At 43.1% G+C, this 18,323-nt stretch overlaps 1 protein-coding gene across 3 annotated transcripts in view; it reads left to right on the top strand.

The window, feature by feature from the left end:
- The first annotated feature begins 11,748 nt into the window (after window positions 1-11,748).
- LOC132407687 (tectonic-2-like) overlaps window positions 11,749-18,323 on the top strand; it is a 56,036-nt gene continuing 49,461 nt past the window's right edge. For 2 of the 3 annotated variants that reach the window (XM_059994535.1, XM_059994534.1), the window contains exons 1-4: window positions 11,749-11,870; window positions 12,669-12,779; window positions 15,372-15,442; window positions 17,444-17,654. In XM_059994535.1, coding sequence (XP_059850518.1) covers window positions 11,789-11,870; window positions 12,669-12,779; window positions 15,372-15,442; window positions 17,444-17,654 — 475 coding nt within the window. In that variant the 5' untranslated portion in view covers window positions 11,749-11,788. The remainder of the gene's footprint in view (window positions 11,871-12,668; window positions 12,780-15,371; window positions 15,443-17,443; window positions 17,655-18,323) is intronic. The other variant, XM_059994537.1, reaches the window with a different exon arrangement.

Below are 18,323 nucleotides of genomic sequence, written 5' to 3'. Positions count from 1 at the left end.
GAAGGGTCTTAGCCTGGAACATCTGTTTACTCTTAGATGCTGTGTTCCTCCAGCATTTTGTGTGCGTGTGGCTCAATCCACATTCTCACCACACTCTGTGAAGAGGTTCCCCCTCATGTTCCCCTTAAACATTTCACTCATAACCTATGACCTCTAGTTAGAGTCTCATTCAATGCCAGTGAAAAAAGCGACATGCAGGATTCCCTAAAGGTTAATTTGCAGTTTGAGTCTATGGTGAGGAAGGCAAATGCAATGTTAGCATTCACTTCAAGAGGACTAGAATATAAAAGCAGGGATGTAATTTGAGGCTTTATAAAGCAATGGTGAGGCCTCATTTGGATTATTGTGAGCAGTTTGGGGTCCCTTACCTAAGAAAGGATATACTAACATTGGAGAGGGTTCAAAGGAGGTTCTTGTGTTTACCCTATTAATACCCCTCAATTTTCTATATCTTTACCAAATCTCTCATTCTGCTACACTCTAGGGAATAAAGCCTTAACCTATTCAACCTTTCCCTATAAATCAGGTCACCAAGTCCTGGCAATATCTTTGTAAATTTTTTCTGCTCTCTTTCAATCTTAGTGTTAGGATACCTTTCCTGTAGATAGATGACCAAAACTGCACACAATTCTCTAAATTAGGCTTACCAACGTCTTGTACAACTTCAACATAACATCCAATCTCTTACAGTATTCAGTACTTTGACTTATTAAGGCCAATTGGCTTATCCTGTTTGGAGTTCAAGCCACATCAGGTTCAGTCGGGGAAGCTGAGGGGTTATTTCTCCTGGAGGGTCATCATTTCAGAGTGATGGACCCTCCTAATCGAGGATCCAGGTGAGGGAGACCACCTTCTCTTGAATATTTGCGCATCTTTGGAATTCCACACCTGAGAGAACTGTGAAAGCAGAGTTGGTGAATGTGTGAGGAGGAGGAGGAGGATTGTTGTAAGAAAGTGTGTGTCTCACTGACAGGGGAAATCAGGCTTCAAGGGTCATGGCCAGAATCAGACAGTTTGTTTCTTAATTGTTTCTGCAGGTAGCTATCAGAACTTATCAGGACATAGTGTATATCCAGAAAGGTGATGGAAAAGGGCCAGTAACATCATGAAGGACCCCGCCCATCCTGCTCAAGGATTGTTTGTCCCATTCCCAACAGGGTGGAGGCTTCATAGCGTTGACACCACTACGTAGCTTCCATGCCAGGACCACCAGACTCAAGGAGTTACTTTCCCCAAGCAGCATGGCTGATTAACACCTCTATCCACTAACCCACCCCTCCACACCCCCAGCCACCACTACTTTATCATTTCCTGTCAGTCAACTTATGTACAGGCACTCCTGTGTCTAGCATCACTTTATGGACATACAATCCATCTATGTACATAAGATATCTTATGTACAGTGTTTATTGTATTCTTTATCTCATTGTGTTTATTTTTCTGTATCACATCTGAAGTAACAATTATTTCATTCTCCTTTAAGCTTGTGTACTGGAAATGACATTTAATAATTTTAAATCTTGAAAGCAGAAGTTGCTGACCTTGCACAGGCAGAAATGCTGGCCTCCCTAAAGACAGAAATTCCTATTCCAGTTGAATTTCAATTGTTTGGTGAGTGGAATTTTGACAACTCCACAGTGTCTGAGGAAAACACGGAGTTGTGTTAAAATACGCCGTGTTGCTTTCACTCAAAGTCCCTGCTCCACACATCCTCCTCCCATCAAAGTCCTGGCAATGTCGGGTAGATGCTGAGGTTGACAGTGCAAAAGAAAAGTAATCCTCATGGAGTGAAGAATATTTGAGCTACAACACTAAGTGCTGCTTGGATTTATATACTGTAAGAAAGAGGAGCTGGAGTGACTGTTTGGCCCTTCAACCCTGCTCTACCATTCAATAAAATCCGTGGCTGAACTCATTGTGGACAACTCCACCTACCTTTTCCCTATAACCCTCAAGTCTCTTACTATGCAAAAGATCTACCTGTGTCTTAAATTCATTTAATGAACTATCCTCTTCTACCTCCATGGGCAGAGAATTTTCACAGATTTGCTACTCTCTGGGAAAAGCAGTTCCTCCTCATCTCCTCATTGCCATCCTAAATTTACTCCCTTGTTCTGGTCTCATTCACCAGTGGACCCAATTTTCCTGCCTCTATCCTATCTGTCCCTTTCAGAAATTTTATTTCGATGTGATCCCCTCTCATTCTTTTGAATGCCAGTGAGGACTCAAGGTCAAAAGACCATAAGACAGAGAAGTAGAATTAGGCCATTGGTCCATTGAGTCTTCACCATTTCATCACGGCTGATCATTTTCCCTCTTAGCCCAATCTCCAGTCTTCTCCCCATATCCCTTCATGCCCTGACCAATCAACAATCTATCAACCTCTGTCTTAAATATACCCAATATCTTGGCCTCCACAGCCACCTGTGGCAACAAATTCTATAGATTCATCACTCTCTGGCCAAAGAAATTCCTTCTCATTTCCATTCAAAATGGACATCCCTCTATCCCACTGGTCTTAGACTCCCCCACCATAGGAAACATCCTCTCTATATGCACCCTATCTAGGTCATTCAATAGGATTCAGTGTACAATTCAGTTCCACTTGCCTTTAACAGTTTGGACTGGATGTTAGCAAGGTTTGCCTGCCCATTGGCCATGCTCTGGTTCATATGTTCTGTACTTGTGCTTTTGTGTCCAGCTTGGGGAGAGAAGTTTCCATTAGAGTAAGTTACCCAGGCAGATGTGCGAGGTAGGGGAGGCCATCTGTTGACCCTGGGAGCCAGCTTCCTCCTCATGAGAAGAGCAAAGTGTTGCCTTTCTTCATTAAGCTGCCTCATTCGTGTTATCCTTTGATATTCCAGTCTCTTCAGGTTCTGGAACAGAGACCATATTATCCATTTACTCAGCTGATTCTGCCAGTCATGGGTCCAAACTCTTAAATTAAAAATGTTGGAAGCACTCTGTAGTTAGGACCGCATCTGTGTGAAAGAGTTCTTTGACTTGAAAAGCTAACTGTTTCTCTGTTCACAGATGCTGCCCGACCAGCTGAGTGCTTCCAGCAACTTTTCTCTTTATTTCAGGTTTCCAGCGCCTGCAGTTTTTTTTTAATTTTCAAATTCCAGACTTGATTCCAGTCGTTGCTCTACCAGCCTCTTCTGTAAAATTGTTGATTTGAAACCAGTGCAAGGAGCCCAACTACTCATTATCACTCTCATGTCAGTAGCTGCTTGTGGGAGGGAAGTTATGAAAATGGAGAGTGGATACGGACATTTACAGAGCATGACCAAGGTTCACTCAACTTCACTCACACCAACACTGATCTGTTCCCACAACCTATGGACTCACTTTCATCTCATGTTCTCAATATTTATTGCTTATTTATTATTAGTATTTTGTTGAATTTTTTGTGTTTACTGTGAATGCCTGCAGGATAATGTGTCTCAAGGTTGTATATGGTGAGATATATGTACTTTGATAATGAACGTACTTTGAATGTAGTAACAACTGATTAAACTGTTCACGCTCACTGTGGTGAGTTGTCATGTGAGAAGCTTAACAACAACTAGGAGTGTGGAGTGTAGAGTGAAAACTACCACACTGAGAAAAGATGTTGGTTATAATTCCTGCTGACCACACTGAGTGAGAGCTTTGTTCACTGGCACTGAGCACTGATCATAGTGAAGTAAATGTTGTGTGTGTGTGTGAGAGTCTTTCACAGTCGTGGTCACGATCACCACCTCCTGGAGGCTTTTCTGACAGAAGCAATGGAAATGTCCAGCTGCTCGAGTCATAGAAAAATACAGCACAGATACAGACCCTTCAGCCCATCCAGGCCATGCTGAACCATTTGAACTGCCTACTCCCATCAACCTGCACCCAAACCATGGCCCTCCATACCCCTACCCCACCAATGTACCTATCCAAACCTCTCTTAAACATTGAAATTGAGCTCACGTGCACCACTTGCACTAGCAGCTTGTTCCACGCTTTCACAACTCTTGAGTGAAGAAGTTTCCCCTCGTGTTCCCCTTAAACATTTCACCTTTCACCCTTAGGGTTAAGGCCTGTTTCTGTTCTGTATTTTTCTATGACTATGACTCAGGTCTTCAAGTCCTGGCACTAGTCACAGGCCTCTAGTCAGAGAGGTAACTATCTACTACCACTCTTTGGTATCTCCCTCTAAGCCAATACCGAAGCCAATTTAAATGTCTGGTTCCTTAAAGTATCTTCCAATACTTAGCACTATGGATGTTGAGTCTGCAGTCTATAAATTCCCCAGCTTATTCTTAGATACTCTCTTGAACAACAGAGAGATTAGCTGTCCTCCAATCCTCTGGTATCTCACCCTGGGCTAAGGTTGTTTTAAATATCTCTGCTAGGGCCCTTGCAATTTCAGCACTTGCCTCCCACATGGTCCAAGGGAACAGATTGCCAGGCCTGAGGGAATTATCCACCTTAATTTGCTTCAAGGTAGCAAACACCTGCTCTGTAGGCTGTATAGGGTCAGATTCAGATTCAGTTTATTGTCATTTAGAAACCACAAATGCAATGCAGTTAAAAAATGAGACAACGTTCCTCCAGAATGATATCACAAAAGCATATGATAAAACAGACTACACCAGAAAATCTACGTAACATAAAATCCATTTTATGCAAGCTGATTTGGTGTTTATAACACTATCTACAATAAACAAAAAAATGTACCTGCATCAGGGCCTTCTGGTTCTTGATAAACTGATTACAAAGAGACTTGGGTGCTGTCATTATATCAGCCACACACCAGGAGTACGTCGGATCGTTCCTGAACAAGGACAAGGACAGGCGAAGGCTGGTTTCTAACTCCCTGGGATTCCTCACGGAACGACCCAAGGGACGTTTCAACTCGCGTTCCATAGCCATAAAGTGTTCTAGCAATGTCCAAAACGGAGTGAATTAAGGCAAGAGCTGCAGTGGAGTGAAGTGTGTAGCTAGGGTTCAGACACAGGAATGGGAAGTTAGCTGAATGTTTTAAAAGTGGCTTTAATTAGATTTAATCTGCAGTGAGTCAAAGCACTTCTTTTGTCAGTGTTAAACATTACTGACAGGTTAACAAGTAACAGCTTGCCTGTTTTATTTCCAGGGGGTCCTCAAGCTCATCATCTTGAGGAGGTCAGTGTTTTATTTCGAGGCTGGATGCTTCCAGGATAGAGGACAAGGAACTGTCTGAGTCACCGCAAGTTTGATCCTGGATACAGCCACACACTGTTGAAGCTCCAGCCCCTGACAGCCAGACAGAGACGATGAGACGAGCACTTTGGTGAAATCACAAACAGAAAGTGAGGAGCAACACACAACAAATGCTTGAGGAACTCAGCAAGTCAGGCAGTATCTACGGAGGAGAGTAAACAGCCAATATTCTGGGTCAAGACCTTTCATCATTTGCTGAGTTCCTCCAGCATTCAGTGATTAACAGCATCTGCAGAAGCTCTTGTGTCTCCGAATGGGAGGAGGGAGCAGACTGAAAACGGGCCGGATTCCCGGCGCCAGGGATCACGTAGTGTCACTCAGCAGGATCTCTGGAGTTCGAAAGAATAGCAACGAGCTAAAATGTTAGCTCAGACTTGAATTAATGACTAATTCAATGAATTCAATAATGAATCAGAAATGACTAAGCTTACCTATAGCCCTCTATTTTACTAAGCTCCATGTACCTATCTAAAAGCCTCTTAAAAGACCCTATCGTATCTGCCTGCATCACCGTTGCCAGCAGCCCATTCCACGCACTCACCACTCTCTGAGTAAAAAACTTACCCCTGACATCTCCTCTGTACCTACTCCTCAGCACTTTAAACCTGTGTCCTCTTGTGGCAACCATTTCAGCCGTGGGAAAAAGCCTTTGACTATCCACATGGTCAATGCCTCTCATCATCTTGCACACCTCTATCAGGTCACCTTTCATCCTCTGTGGCTCCAAGGAGAAAAGGCTGAGTTCACTCAACCTAATCTCATAAGGCATGCTCCCTAATCCAGGCAACACCCTCGTAAATCCCCTCTGCACCTTTTCTATGGCTTCCACATCCTTCCTGTAGTGAGGTGACCAGAACTGAGCACAGTACTCCAAGTGGGGTCTGACCAGGGTCCTATATAGCTGCAACATTGCATCTGGGTTCCTAAATTCAATTCCATGATTAATGAAGGCCAAAACACCGTACGCCTTCTTTACCACAGAGTCAACCTGCGCAGCAGCTTTGAGTGTCCTATGGACTCGGACCCCAAGATCCCTCTGATCATCCACACTGCCAAGAGTCTTACCATTAATTCTATATTCTGCCATCATATTTGATCTACCAAAATGAACCACTTCACAGTTATCTGGGTTGAACTCCATCTGCCACTTCTCAGCCCAGTCTTGCATCCTATTAATGTCCCGCTGTAACCTCTGACAGCTCTCCACACTATCCACAACAGCTCCAACCTTTGTGTCACCAACAAACTTACTAACCCATCCATCCACTTCCTTATCCAGGTCATTTATAAAAATCACGAAGTGTAAGGGTCCCAGTACAGATCCCAGAGGCATTCCCCTGGTGACCGACCTCCATGCAGAATATGGCCCGTCTACAACCACTCTTTGCCTTCTGTAGGCAAGTCAGTTCTGGATCCACAAAGCAATGTTCCCTTGGATCCCATGCCTCCTCACTTTCTCAACAAGCCTGGCATGGGGTACCTTATCAAATGCCTTGCTGAAATCCATATATACTACATCTACTGCTCTTCCTTCATCAATGTGTTTAGTCACATCCTCAAAAAATTAAATCAGGCTCGTAAGGCACAACCTGCCCTTGACAAAGCCATGCTGACTACTTTTAATCATATTATACTTCTCCAAATGTTCACAAGTCCTGCCTCTCAGGATCTTTTCCATCAGCTTACCAACCACTGAGGTAAGACTCACTGGTCTATAATTTCCTGGGCTGTCTCTACTCCCTTTCTTGAATAAGGGAACAACATCCACAACCCTCCAGTCCTCTGGAACCTCTCCCGTCCCTATTGATGATGCAAAAATCATCGCCAGAGGCTCAGTAATCTCCTCCCTCGTCTCCCACTGTAGCCTTGGGATACATTTCATATGGTCCCAGCGACTTATCCAACTTGATGCTTTCCAAAAGCTCCAGCACATCCTCTTTCTTAATATCTACAAGCTCAAGCTTTTCAGTCTGCTGCAAGTCATCACTACAATCACTAAGATCCTTTTCCATAGTGAATACTGAAGTAAAGTATTCATTAAATACCTCTGCTATTTCCTCCAGTTCCATACACACTTTCCCACTGTCACACTTGATGGGTCCTATTCTTTCATGTCTTATCCTCTTGCTCTTCACATACTTGTAGAATGCCTTGGGGTTTTCCTTAGTTCTGCCAACCAAGGCCTTCTCATGGCCCCTTCTGGCTCTCCTAATTTCCTTCTCAAGCTCCTTCCTAGTAGCCTTATAATCTTCTAGATTTCTAACATTACTTAGCTCTCTGAACCTTTTGCAAGCTTTTCTTCTCTTCATGACTAGATCTATTACAGCCTTTGTACACCACGGCTCTTGTACTCTACCATAACTTCCCTGTCTCATTGGAATGTACCTATACAGAACTCCACACAAATATCCTCTGAATATTTGCCACATTTCTTCCGTATTTTTCCCTGAGAACATGTTTCCAATTTAAGCCTCCAATTTCCTGCCTGATAGCCTCATAATTCCCCTTACTCCAACTAAACGCTTTTCTATCTTGTCTGTTCCTATCCCTCTCCAATACTATTGTAAAGGAGATAGAATAATGATCACCATTTCCAAAATGCTCTTCCACTGAGAGATCTGACACCTGACCAGGTTCATTTCCCAATACCAAATCAAGTACAGCCTCTCCTCATGTAGGCTTATCTACATATTGTGTCAAAAAACCTTCCTGAACACACCTAACAAACTCCACCCCATCTAAACCCTTTGCTCTAGGGAGATGCCAATTGATATTTGAGAAATTAAAATCTCCCATCACAACAACTCTGTTATTATTACACTTTTCCAGGATCTGTTTCCCTATCTGCTCCTTGATATGCCTGCTACTATTGGGCGGCCTACGAAAAACACCCAGTAAAGTTTTTAACCCCTTCCTGTTCCTAACCTCCACCCACAGAGACTCTGTAGACAATCCCTCCATGGTGTTCACCTTTTCTGCAGCCATGACACTATCTATGATCAACAGTGCCACATCCCCACCTCTTTTGCCTTCCTGTCCTTTCTGAAACATCTAAAACCCGGCACTTGAAGTAACCATTCCTGTCCCTGAGCCATCCAAGTCCCTGTAATGGCCACCACATCTTATCTCCAAGTACTGATCCACGCTCTAAGCTCATCCACTTTGTTCACAACACTCCTTGCATTAAAATAGACACATCTCAAGCCTTCGGTTTGAGCGCGTCCCTTCTCTATCACCTGCCTATCCTCCCTCTCACACTGTCTACAAGCTTTCTCTATTTGTGAGCCAACTTCCTCTTCCCCAGTCTCTTCAGTTCAGTTCCCACCCCCTCAACAATTCTAGTTTAAACTCTCCCCAGTAGCCTTAGCTAAACTCTCTGCCAGGATATTGGTCCCCCTGGGATTCAAGTGCAACCTGTCCTTTTTGTACAGGTCACACCTGCCCCAAAAGAGGTCCCAATGATCCAGAAATCTGAATCCCTGCCCCCTGCTCCAATCCCTCAGCCATGCATTTATCCTCCACCTCATTCTATTCCTATTCTCACTGTCGTGTGGCACAGGCAGTAATCCCGAGATTACTACCTTTGTGGTCCTTCTTGTCAACTTCCTTCCTAACTTCCTGTAGTCTTTTTTCAGGACCTCTTCTCTTTTCCTACCTATGTCATTGGTACCAATGTGTACCACGACCTCTGGCTGTTCTCCCTCCCACCGCAGGATATCTTGGACACGATCTGAAACATCCTGGACCCTGGCATCTGGGAGGCAAACTACCATCTGAGTTTCTTTCCTGCATCCACAGAATCGCCTGTCTGTCCTCCTAACTATAGAGTTCCCTATCACTACTGCCTTCCTCTTCCCTTCCCTACCCTTCTGAGCCACAGGGCCAGGCTCTGTGCCAGAGGCACGGCCACTGTCACTTCCCCTTGGTAGGCTGTCCCCCCCCCCCCCCCAACAGTACTCTAACAGGAGTACTTATTGTCAAAGGGTACAGCCACAGAGGTACCTGATTCTTCCCCTTCCCCCTCTTGACTGTGACCCACTTGTCTGTCTCCTGTGGCACCGGTGTGACCACCTGCATATAACTCCTTTCTATCACCTCCTCGCTCTCCCTGACTAGGCGAAGGTCATCGAGCTGCGTGTCCAGTTCCCTAACTCGGTCCCTCAGGAGCTGCAGGTTGACACACCTGGTGCAAATATGACTGTCCGGGAGGCTGGGAGACTCCAGGACCCCCCACATCTGACACCGAGCACAGAAAACTGGCCTCACACACATACTTCCTACTGCCTGAGCCAATTGAGCCAAAGCCCTGTCACTCTGCTGCCCGCTGGATATGGCAGTCTTCTTTTTAAACCTTTCATTGTAATTTATAGTTTTATAGTTTTTATTTTGTATTTTTATTATTAGATATTGTATTGTACTGCTGCTGCAAAGAGAACAAATGTCACGGCATATGCCAGTGATATTAAACCCGATTCTGAGTCTCTCTGAACAGCGCTGAGACAATGGATCAGTGAATGTCATAACCGGTGGAGGAGCCATATTCTCTGTGTTGTGTGTTTATTTGATTTATTATGGTAACTGGTCTCAAGAGTGTTAAAAGAGAAGGGAATAAGTTGCGTATTCTTGCTTATTTCTTGGCAGTTTCTGGCTTTGGACCGGCGGAGGTCATATCTTTGCTGACCACATAATATTGCTTCAAGATTGTATGTTTGCTAATTGCTAATAAAAGGTTTGACTCTACGGAACAATCATTTGATTGGAGCGGAGAGTGTGTTAAGCAAGTATAACAACCCTGTGGCAGTCGCAAGCTGGCGGCAATTTTTTTGTTTTGATTTTGGATTAGTCTTGCTGCTACAACTAGATCTTAGACAGGTCTTTAAATTAATTAACAGGGAAGGGTTAAAGTGATGGGAAGGAAGATTAATAAATGATGCAAAAGAGAGAAAAGGATAGTGAAGGGAAGGAGAGCAGAGCAGAACCACGTGTAGCCAAAAATTGAATCTGGGGATAGCAAGCACTAAAAAAAATCAAAGTTGAAGACTCTTTATGTGAATGCAAGCTGCAGTTGTAACGAGAGAAATGAACTGGCGCAAACAGAAAAAAGCAAATCAGAATTAGGTTTAATATCACCGGCATATCTTAGGAAATTTGTTAACTTCATGGCAGCAGTACAGTGCAATACATAATAGAAAAAAAACTGAATTACAGTAAATACAACTGTGAAGTTAAGTAAGTAGTGCAAAAATATCATTAAAAAGCAATGAAGTAGTGTTCACGAGTTCAGTGTTCATTCAGAAATCGAATGGCAGAGGGGAAGAAGCTGTTCCTGAATCACTGAGTGTGTGTCTTCAGGCTCCTGTACCTTCTCCCTGATAGTAGCGATGAGAAGAGGGCATGTCCTGAGTGATGGGAGTCCCTAACGATGGATGTGTCTTTCTGAGGTATCTCTCCTTGAAGATGTCCTGTATACTTTGGAGGCTAATGCTCATGGCACACACTCAGCGATTCAGGAACAGCTTCTTCCCCCTGCCATCCAATTCCTAAATGGACTTTGAAGATTTGGACAGTACATCACTTTTTTAATATTACAGTATTTCTGTTTTTGCACATTTTAAAATAATCTATTTAATATACATAATTGATTTACTTGTTTATTATTATGTTTTATTTTTTTTATTATTATTTTTTCTCTCTCTGCTAGATTATATATTGCATTGAACTGCTGCTGCTAAGTTAACAAATTTCACGTCACAAGCTGGTGATAATAAACCTGATTCTGATGATGGAGCCGACTAAGTTTACAACTCTCTGTAGCTTACTTCAGCCCTGGGTCCAGGTCAGAGATATTGGGTTAGAGTAGGCGAATTAAGGCACAGGTAGAATGGACGGCAACTCCACCATGGACAGTCCCAAGCCCGATGGCGAGAGGAGGAGGATTGGGCATGGGACTAGCAACCCCATCCCATAAAAACACGAGCTACATAAACGCCAACAGAACCTCCAAAGACCTCATCCCTAGAAGACGTACAAAATTTTGTGGTGAAAGTGGAAGTCACAGGGCCTATCAACCTTCTATTGGCCCAGGACAGAGGTTTCTGGTAAGCTGCTGTCAGTGGCCTGTGCCCTCGTAGGAGTGATGGGCTTAAAAAGAAGAATGGCTGATGGACCCCCATAGTGGGACAAAGACTAAATGGGGAAATATCAAAGGCATGTCAGGAGAGAAGTATAATGACAGACAAGTTAACTTGGATATAATTAGACCGGAAGGGATTTGTGAAGTGTCAGGGACGTTTTCTTAGAGTCCTGTGCTTGAGAATCTGTCCAGAAAAGGACGCACTGTGGAGATCCCTCAATGCCTTCCCAGTATACCACGGTGCTCCCCCAATGTCCTCCCTGGATACCACGGCACTCCCTCGCCACCAGGGGGCGCTCAAAAACCCACAGCTCGCTCCATGGCAACCGGTCGTTGCGGGACCACGATTCACCGTGCGTTCTCATTGGCTTGCCTGTGCCGCTGACCAATCGCACGTCGCCTTGCTGCGTGGTCCGGAGCTTGGCCATGGCGGGCTGGGACCCGCTCGGCCGGGCCTTCGCATTGTTTTGGTGCGGCTTCGTGTGCGGCGGATCCTGCGGCACTGTAGGTGCGGCCTCACCCGGGGGCAGGGAGTGAGGGGAATGGGATGGGCCCAGGGACTTCAGCCTCCCTGACTCTCTCCGGCTTTGATCATCAGTGAGACAAGTGCTGGGAAGCTGTCCTGCAGAAATATGTTTTCTTGTTATGTATCCAGTTTATTCTCTTGAATATGAAGCTTCAATAAGTCGCCTCTAATATTCAAATTTTCAGCCCAGGTTACTGTAATATCCCTTTGTAATCTAAACCTTGTGGCCATGTGTCTCTCTGGTCAATGTCTGTGATGTGGAGTCCAGAGCTGTTCATGGCGTGTCCCAACCAGTGATGTAAGAGAAAACTCCAGTCCCCTCACTCACTGTTGTCTCTTACAAAAAGTTCGGATCTCGTTTATGAGATTTTAATCTCTGCTTGTGGAGTTCCAAAATTTAGGATTTCCACCGCTAACACCCTCCCCCCCCATTGAGAAAGTACAGTCTCTGTTCAAATTGATAGCTCCTGTTTTCAGACTCTTTCAGCTGTGTAGAGCTTAAAATTTATTGCCTCCAATTTTTCATATAACTAATATGCTTTGTACTTCTCAACCTGGGGTCCATGGACGCCTCAACTAATGGTAAGGGTCCGTGCTATAAAGAGGTTGGGAATTCCTGATCTAGACATTGCATTAGCTTCCATTTTTTTTGCTAATCTTTAGATGTAAAATAGGATTTTTTAATAAAAGAGTTGGCTAAAGTGGTGGAGGTTGTGTGCTGTAAGATGTAATGATCCTTGGCAGCTTCTGATCTAATATTATAACTATTTCACTATCTAGAGTTCCTGCCATCGTTTCTGATTGCATCAGGTCCTGAAGTAAACGTGTTCTTGGTGGGTGAAAACACTTCTACTTTTAAACTTGGCGTGGAAACAGTTGCAGCTACTGATGGTATGTTTTTAAAGTACATTAGTTTCACCAATGATTAAGTGAATTGAAGATATTAATTTTAGCTGGGGTTTGGTTAGTGAGACGTTTGCTCTTTGTGTTGCAAGTTTGTGGGTTTAATGCTAATTGACTACACTAACTTCAATATGTCATTTCCTGTACAAAAGTGTAAGGAGAACAAAATAGTTACCCCAACTCCAATGCAGGATATAATAAATGTTCAGATAAAGAACACAATAATAAATTAAAATGGAATAAATATAAATACATGAGATAGCTTATAGATATTGATTTTATGTCCATAAAGTGATGTTAGACTGTACATAAGGTGGCTGACAGGAAATAATAAAGTGGTGGAGTTGTTGATCAGCCTTAGTACTTGGGGAAAGTGACTTTTTGAGTCTGGTGGTTCTGGTGTTGATGGTAGTGGGACACAGACCATGAGCAGGGTGGATGGGATCCTTCATGACCTTCATGATGTTCCTAACCCTTTTCCAGCAACTTTCTGTACACACGTCCTTGATGCTGGATAAGCTGGTGCCAGTGATGATTACCAGTTGTAGAGCCTTCCTGTCTGACGCAGTGCAGATTTCGTGTGGACGGCTCTGAACTTCTGGTTGCTTTACTACATCCATTGATCTGTTTCAGCCCCATTTCAGTGATCCAACCTACCTCAACATCACCAATAGCCGGCTCTTGTTCAACCATGGATGCCTGAGCAAAGGAAGTTTAACTTCCTTGAGAGGCTAAAGGAAGTTGGCACGCCCCCATTATCTTTTTAATTGGTACATCAAGTTCAAGTTTAAGCTTAAGTTTAATTATTATTCAGCCATACACAGGAATACTGCCAAATGAAACAATGGTCCTCCAGAGTCAAGGTGCAAAACACAGTACCAACAGTCACACACAGCGCATATAATAGTGTAAACAGTCAAAGTGTAATAGTGTAAACACACCAAAGAACACGTGTAGTCCAAGACCCTGAGTGATGTCTTGTACGTTGAAGGAGATGAAGTTCATGGCTCCACAATCTAAGGTTTTGCATAAACAGGGCATTTATGGAAGAATGGCAAGGAGGAAGCCTTGGGTTTAAAAAAAAATTAGCATATCCTTGCCCATAAAGATTTTGCAAAGTATCACTTAGATGTGCAAGAAGTTTGTGGTTGGATGAGACTAATATGGAACCTTGTGGCCTCAAAACTGCAGGAAATGTGGCATAAATCTAATACTGTACATCAGCCAGGTAACAGGATTCCTATTGTAAAGTATGGTGGAGAGAGCATCATGCTATGGGGATGCTTTTCAGCAGCAAGGACTGAAAATCCAGTCAAGATTGATGGGAAGATGAATACTGCTAAATACAGAGATCTTGGATAAAAACCTGCTTTCCCCTGCCAAAAAGCTTAAACTGGGGAGGAACTTCATCTTTCAGCAGTAAAATGACCTAAAACAAGAAAATTGATGTCCTTGAGTGGCCTGATCTTAACTCAATTGAGCATCTCTGGCAAGACCTCAGGATTGCTATCCACCGCCAGGATTACTAGCCTGGCACAGCTTGAGCTTTTTACAATGACGAATTGGCAAATCTTGTTCCATCACATTGTGCAAAGCTAATTGAGACTTATCCAGAAAGAATACTGGCTGTAATAGCTGTGAGAGATGGTTTAACTATGTACTGAGCAAAAAAAAGGATGAATACTTTTGAACTGTTGACATTTCAGATTCAGAATTTTTAGTTTTTCATGCTTGACAATTTGCCCTTTTTTTGGCTCTACTCGGGGGGGGGAGGGGGAAGGAGCATGTGATTCACAAATAAAAATTATCAAGTTAAATTGATCAAAAACACCGAACATAATACTCATTTATGTGAACAAAGAGTTGAGGACTGAATAATTTTGCTAGGCTCTATACACAACCAAACAAAACAACGTTCCTCTAGACCACAGTGCACAACATGTATCACACTCAGCACATAGAGCAATAAATTAAAAATACAATTCTAAATACATGTAGTGCACTGCACAAGTAAGCAGTACAGTTAACAGTAGAGTAAACAGCTCACTGTCCTAGTGATGAGACCTCGATGGTGGCAGGGTATTCATTCGTCTCACAGCCTGAGGGAAGAAGCTGTTACCCAGTCTGGCAGTCCTAGCCCTGATGTTCCTGTACCTCCTTCCTGACTGTGGGATGGGTGGTAGGGATCATCAACAATGCTTTGGCTGTGCTTCAGGTGAATGTCATAAATGGGAGGAAGGGTGGTCACAGCAATCTGCCCCACTCGCTAATGGGGGAGGCAGAGTGCTGCCCTGGCAATCCTCTCAGATTGAATACATTTGTCTTTACTAAAAGTCATTTCTGCATCTTGAATGGTAATCTGATTTCTTGTACATCTGAATGTATAATATCTTTAACAGAAAAATAGTGAAACAATCTATATTTTGAAGACTTTTGCTTTTTTTCTATTCAACTGAGGACTGTTTTTCTACTAATTTATTATTCATTCTGTTGATGTGGAGGTTAGAGGGAATAAGGGCGTGGGCAACTCACTTTGAAACAAGGAAACAATTTTGTTAACCTTACTTTTTTTTAAAAAAGATTTGTTGCAGTCCAACTGTGTGGAGAGAAATCGCACTGATAATTGGAGACTGACTAGCTCTGTTGATGAGGTTAGTTTTTTTTTAAACTATAGAAACATCCTTGATTTTGTGCTTTGCTTTCTTTACTTATTAAAAAGTTTTCTTCAACCCTGTTGTAGCGCAAAAAGATATCACATCATTCATTTGTGCCATGTCATGTGATGTAGGTGATCACGGTCACGACCGTGATTGTTCTTCGCAAATTTTTCTACAGAAGTGGATGACCTCCATCCATTATCAATACTCTTTGGAGATTATCTGCCTGGCATTAGTGGTTGCACAACCAGGTCTTGTGATATGTACCAGCTGCTCATACGACCACCCACCACCTGCTTCCATGGTTTCATGTGACCTTGATCCGGGGGTGGGGGGGAGGTGCTAAGCAGGTACAAAACCTTGCTCAAGGTGGAGGGAAGGACTATCTTGCACCTCCTTTGGTAGAGGCGTATCTGAACCCCTGTTCCATATCAGAGATCTCAATGGTCAAAAAATCCAGCCTCCTACCAATTCTCTAACACTCATTAATTTATCATATTCTCCTATTCCTACCCTCACTAGTACATGGCACTGGAAGTCAGACAATTACTATTCCTAAAGTCATGCTTAACTTCCTTAGTTGCCTATATTCACTGTGCAGGATCTCATCAATTTCTTTTCCCTAACAATTGAGTCCCCCATCACTAGAGTCTTGTCCAACTTCACATTTACCCACTGAGGCTTTGAGCCATTTGTGATGCTAGAGACCTGGCTAATGCTGTCTTCTACTGAACAGTCATTCCCCCCACCTCTTCCTCGATGGTATCCAATAAGGTCTACTTGTTTTTGAGGAGAATGGACACAGGCAAATCCTACACACTGTGTCAACTATTTTTTCTTTTCTGCTGCTCACTCAAGTACATTCTGCTTGTATCTGAGGTGTAGCGACCTCACTAAAACTCCTCTTTAAAATACTCCCAGCATCTCAGATGATCCTGAGCACAGCCAGCTCCTTTAGTCAGGAGCTGCAGCTGGACACACTTCCCACAAGCATGGTCTTGAACGACACTGGAAGTCTCCCTGATCTCCCACATTTTGCGGGAGAAGCACATTACTACCCTTACCACCACTGTGAATGCTCTAAGAATTTAAAAAATTCAAAGAACATTACCTGCACTTTTTTAAACCAGAGCCAGAAATACTTAACATTCAAATACTAGCCCACTATCACAATGGCTGCTCTGCTACAGCCTGCTTTCCTTTTATTTGCTCATTTGTCTCTCAATTAGCCTCAGAAATACTTTTTTCTGGAAGCTCTTTTAACCAGTCAGAAAGGATCTTTTTGTAAACTTCCCACTGCTGCCTCGCCTCCTGGATTTCAGAATGGAGGCAGGACAATCGCATTGAGGTGGAAGATCAACTGTGATCTTAATGAATGGACCAAAGGAGATAACTTCACTTGCCCCATCATTGAAAAGTCCCCAAAATCAATGGACTCACTTTTAAGGACTCTTCATTTCATGGTTCTTGATACTTATTGCTTAGTTATTTATTGTTTTTATTTCTTTTCATATTTTCGCAGTTTGTTTTCTTCTGTACTCTGGTTGAATGCCCAAGCTGTGTGGTCTTTCATTAATTCTGCTATGGTTATTATCCTATAGATTTACTGAGTTTGTCCACAAGAAAACTAATCTCGGGATTGTATATGGTGATACATTTGTACTTCGATAATAAATTTACATTAAACTTTTGAACTTTGAGGAAGAAGTTGAAGGGATGCATGGCTGCTGCATCTGTTCTATATTTAACTTTCCCTTAGATCTTCAGAAGAAAGTGGTATCACTACTTTAAGAAAAAAGAGTTTGGTGGCAGATGTTTTGTGTGTTTGGTTCTCAACATTTCTATGCCATGGACCAATACCATTAATACTTGCTCTAAGACTTTTGCACAGCATTGTAAGAGTGACCAGATTGTGACCAACAATAGCTGAGTGATCTGCCTGCTAAAATATCCTGTATCAACTGGTATAATTAGCTCTTGTGAATTTTATTACAGTTCAACCTGTTGATGGTGAATGTGCAGCTGACCCTGGACCGACCACTCATACTTTGTGAAAATGTATCAGGTGAAGCCCGCTGCTGTTCGGAACCACTCTGCATTCTCGAAACACTCCGTGTAACGGCCTGTCTAAATGGCAATGTTTCAGCAACACTGTTTGTTCAGGCTATAATATATGTGAACTCCACTTTCCAAGGAATGATAAATGGTCAGTTTATATACAACTTGTGAGTGCTTCATATGCTGGAACGACTTCGGGTTTTTTTTGGCTATGAAAGCCTCTGTAAATAATGCAAATCTTTCTTTCCTTGTCAAGACCATGTGATGTCTGGGCACAATGATATGCAGAGGCTGGTTTCTCCCCATTGTGCAGACTGTGACATGGTGTCAATCTGTGGTGACACAATGGAGCAGTTAGTGGTGTGGCTGCCTCAAAACACCAGAGACCTGGGTTCGATCCTTATCTCTAGCGATGACAGTGTGGAGTTTGCATATTCCTGCGACATCCCGAAATTGTGTGGATTAGTTCCATTGTCTGTAGTATGAAGATGAGTGTCAGAATCTGGACAAGAATTTAATGGGAATGGGGAGAGGATGGGAGGATGAATTAAAATCGGATTCATATTTGACCATAATACATAGGAACAGAATTAGGCTATTCAGTCCATTGAGCCTGCTCCACCATTTCATCATGACTGATTTATTAACCCTCTCAACCCCATTCTCCTGTCTGCTCCCTGTAACCTTTGATGTCCTGACTAATCAAGAACCTGTCAACCTCCATTTTAAATATACCCAACGACTTGGCCTCCATAGCCGTCTGTGGCAATGAGTCCCATAGATTCATTACCCTCTTCATCTCTGACCTAAAGGAAAA

Source organism: Hypanus sabinus, chromosome 18 (genome assembly GCF_030144855.1).
Source record: "Hypanus sabinus isolate sHypSab1 chromosome 18, sHypSab1.hap1, whole genome shotgun sequence".
NCBI lineage: Eukaryota > Metazoa > Chordata > Chondrichthyes > Myliobatiformes > Dasyatidae > Hypanus > Hypanus sabinus.
Note: the sequence above shows the minus strand (reverse complement) of the source record. Positions and strands in the feature narration are given on the sequence as shown.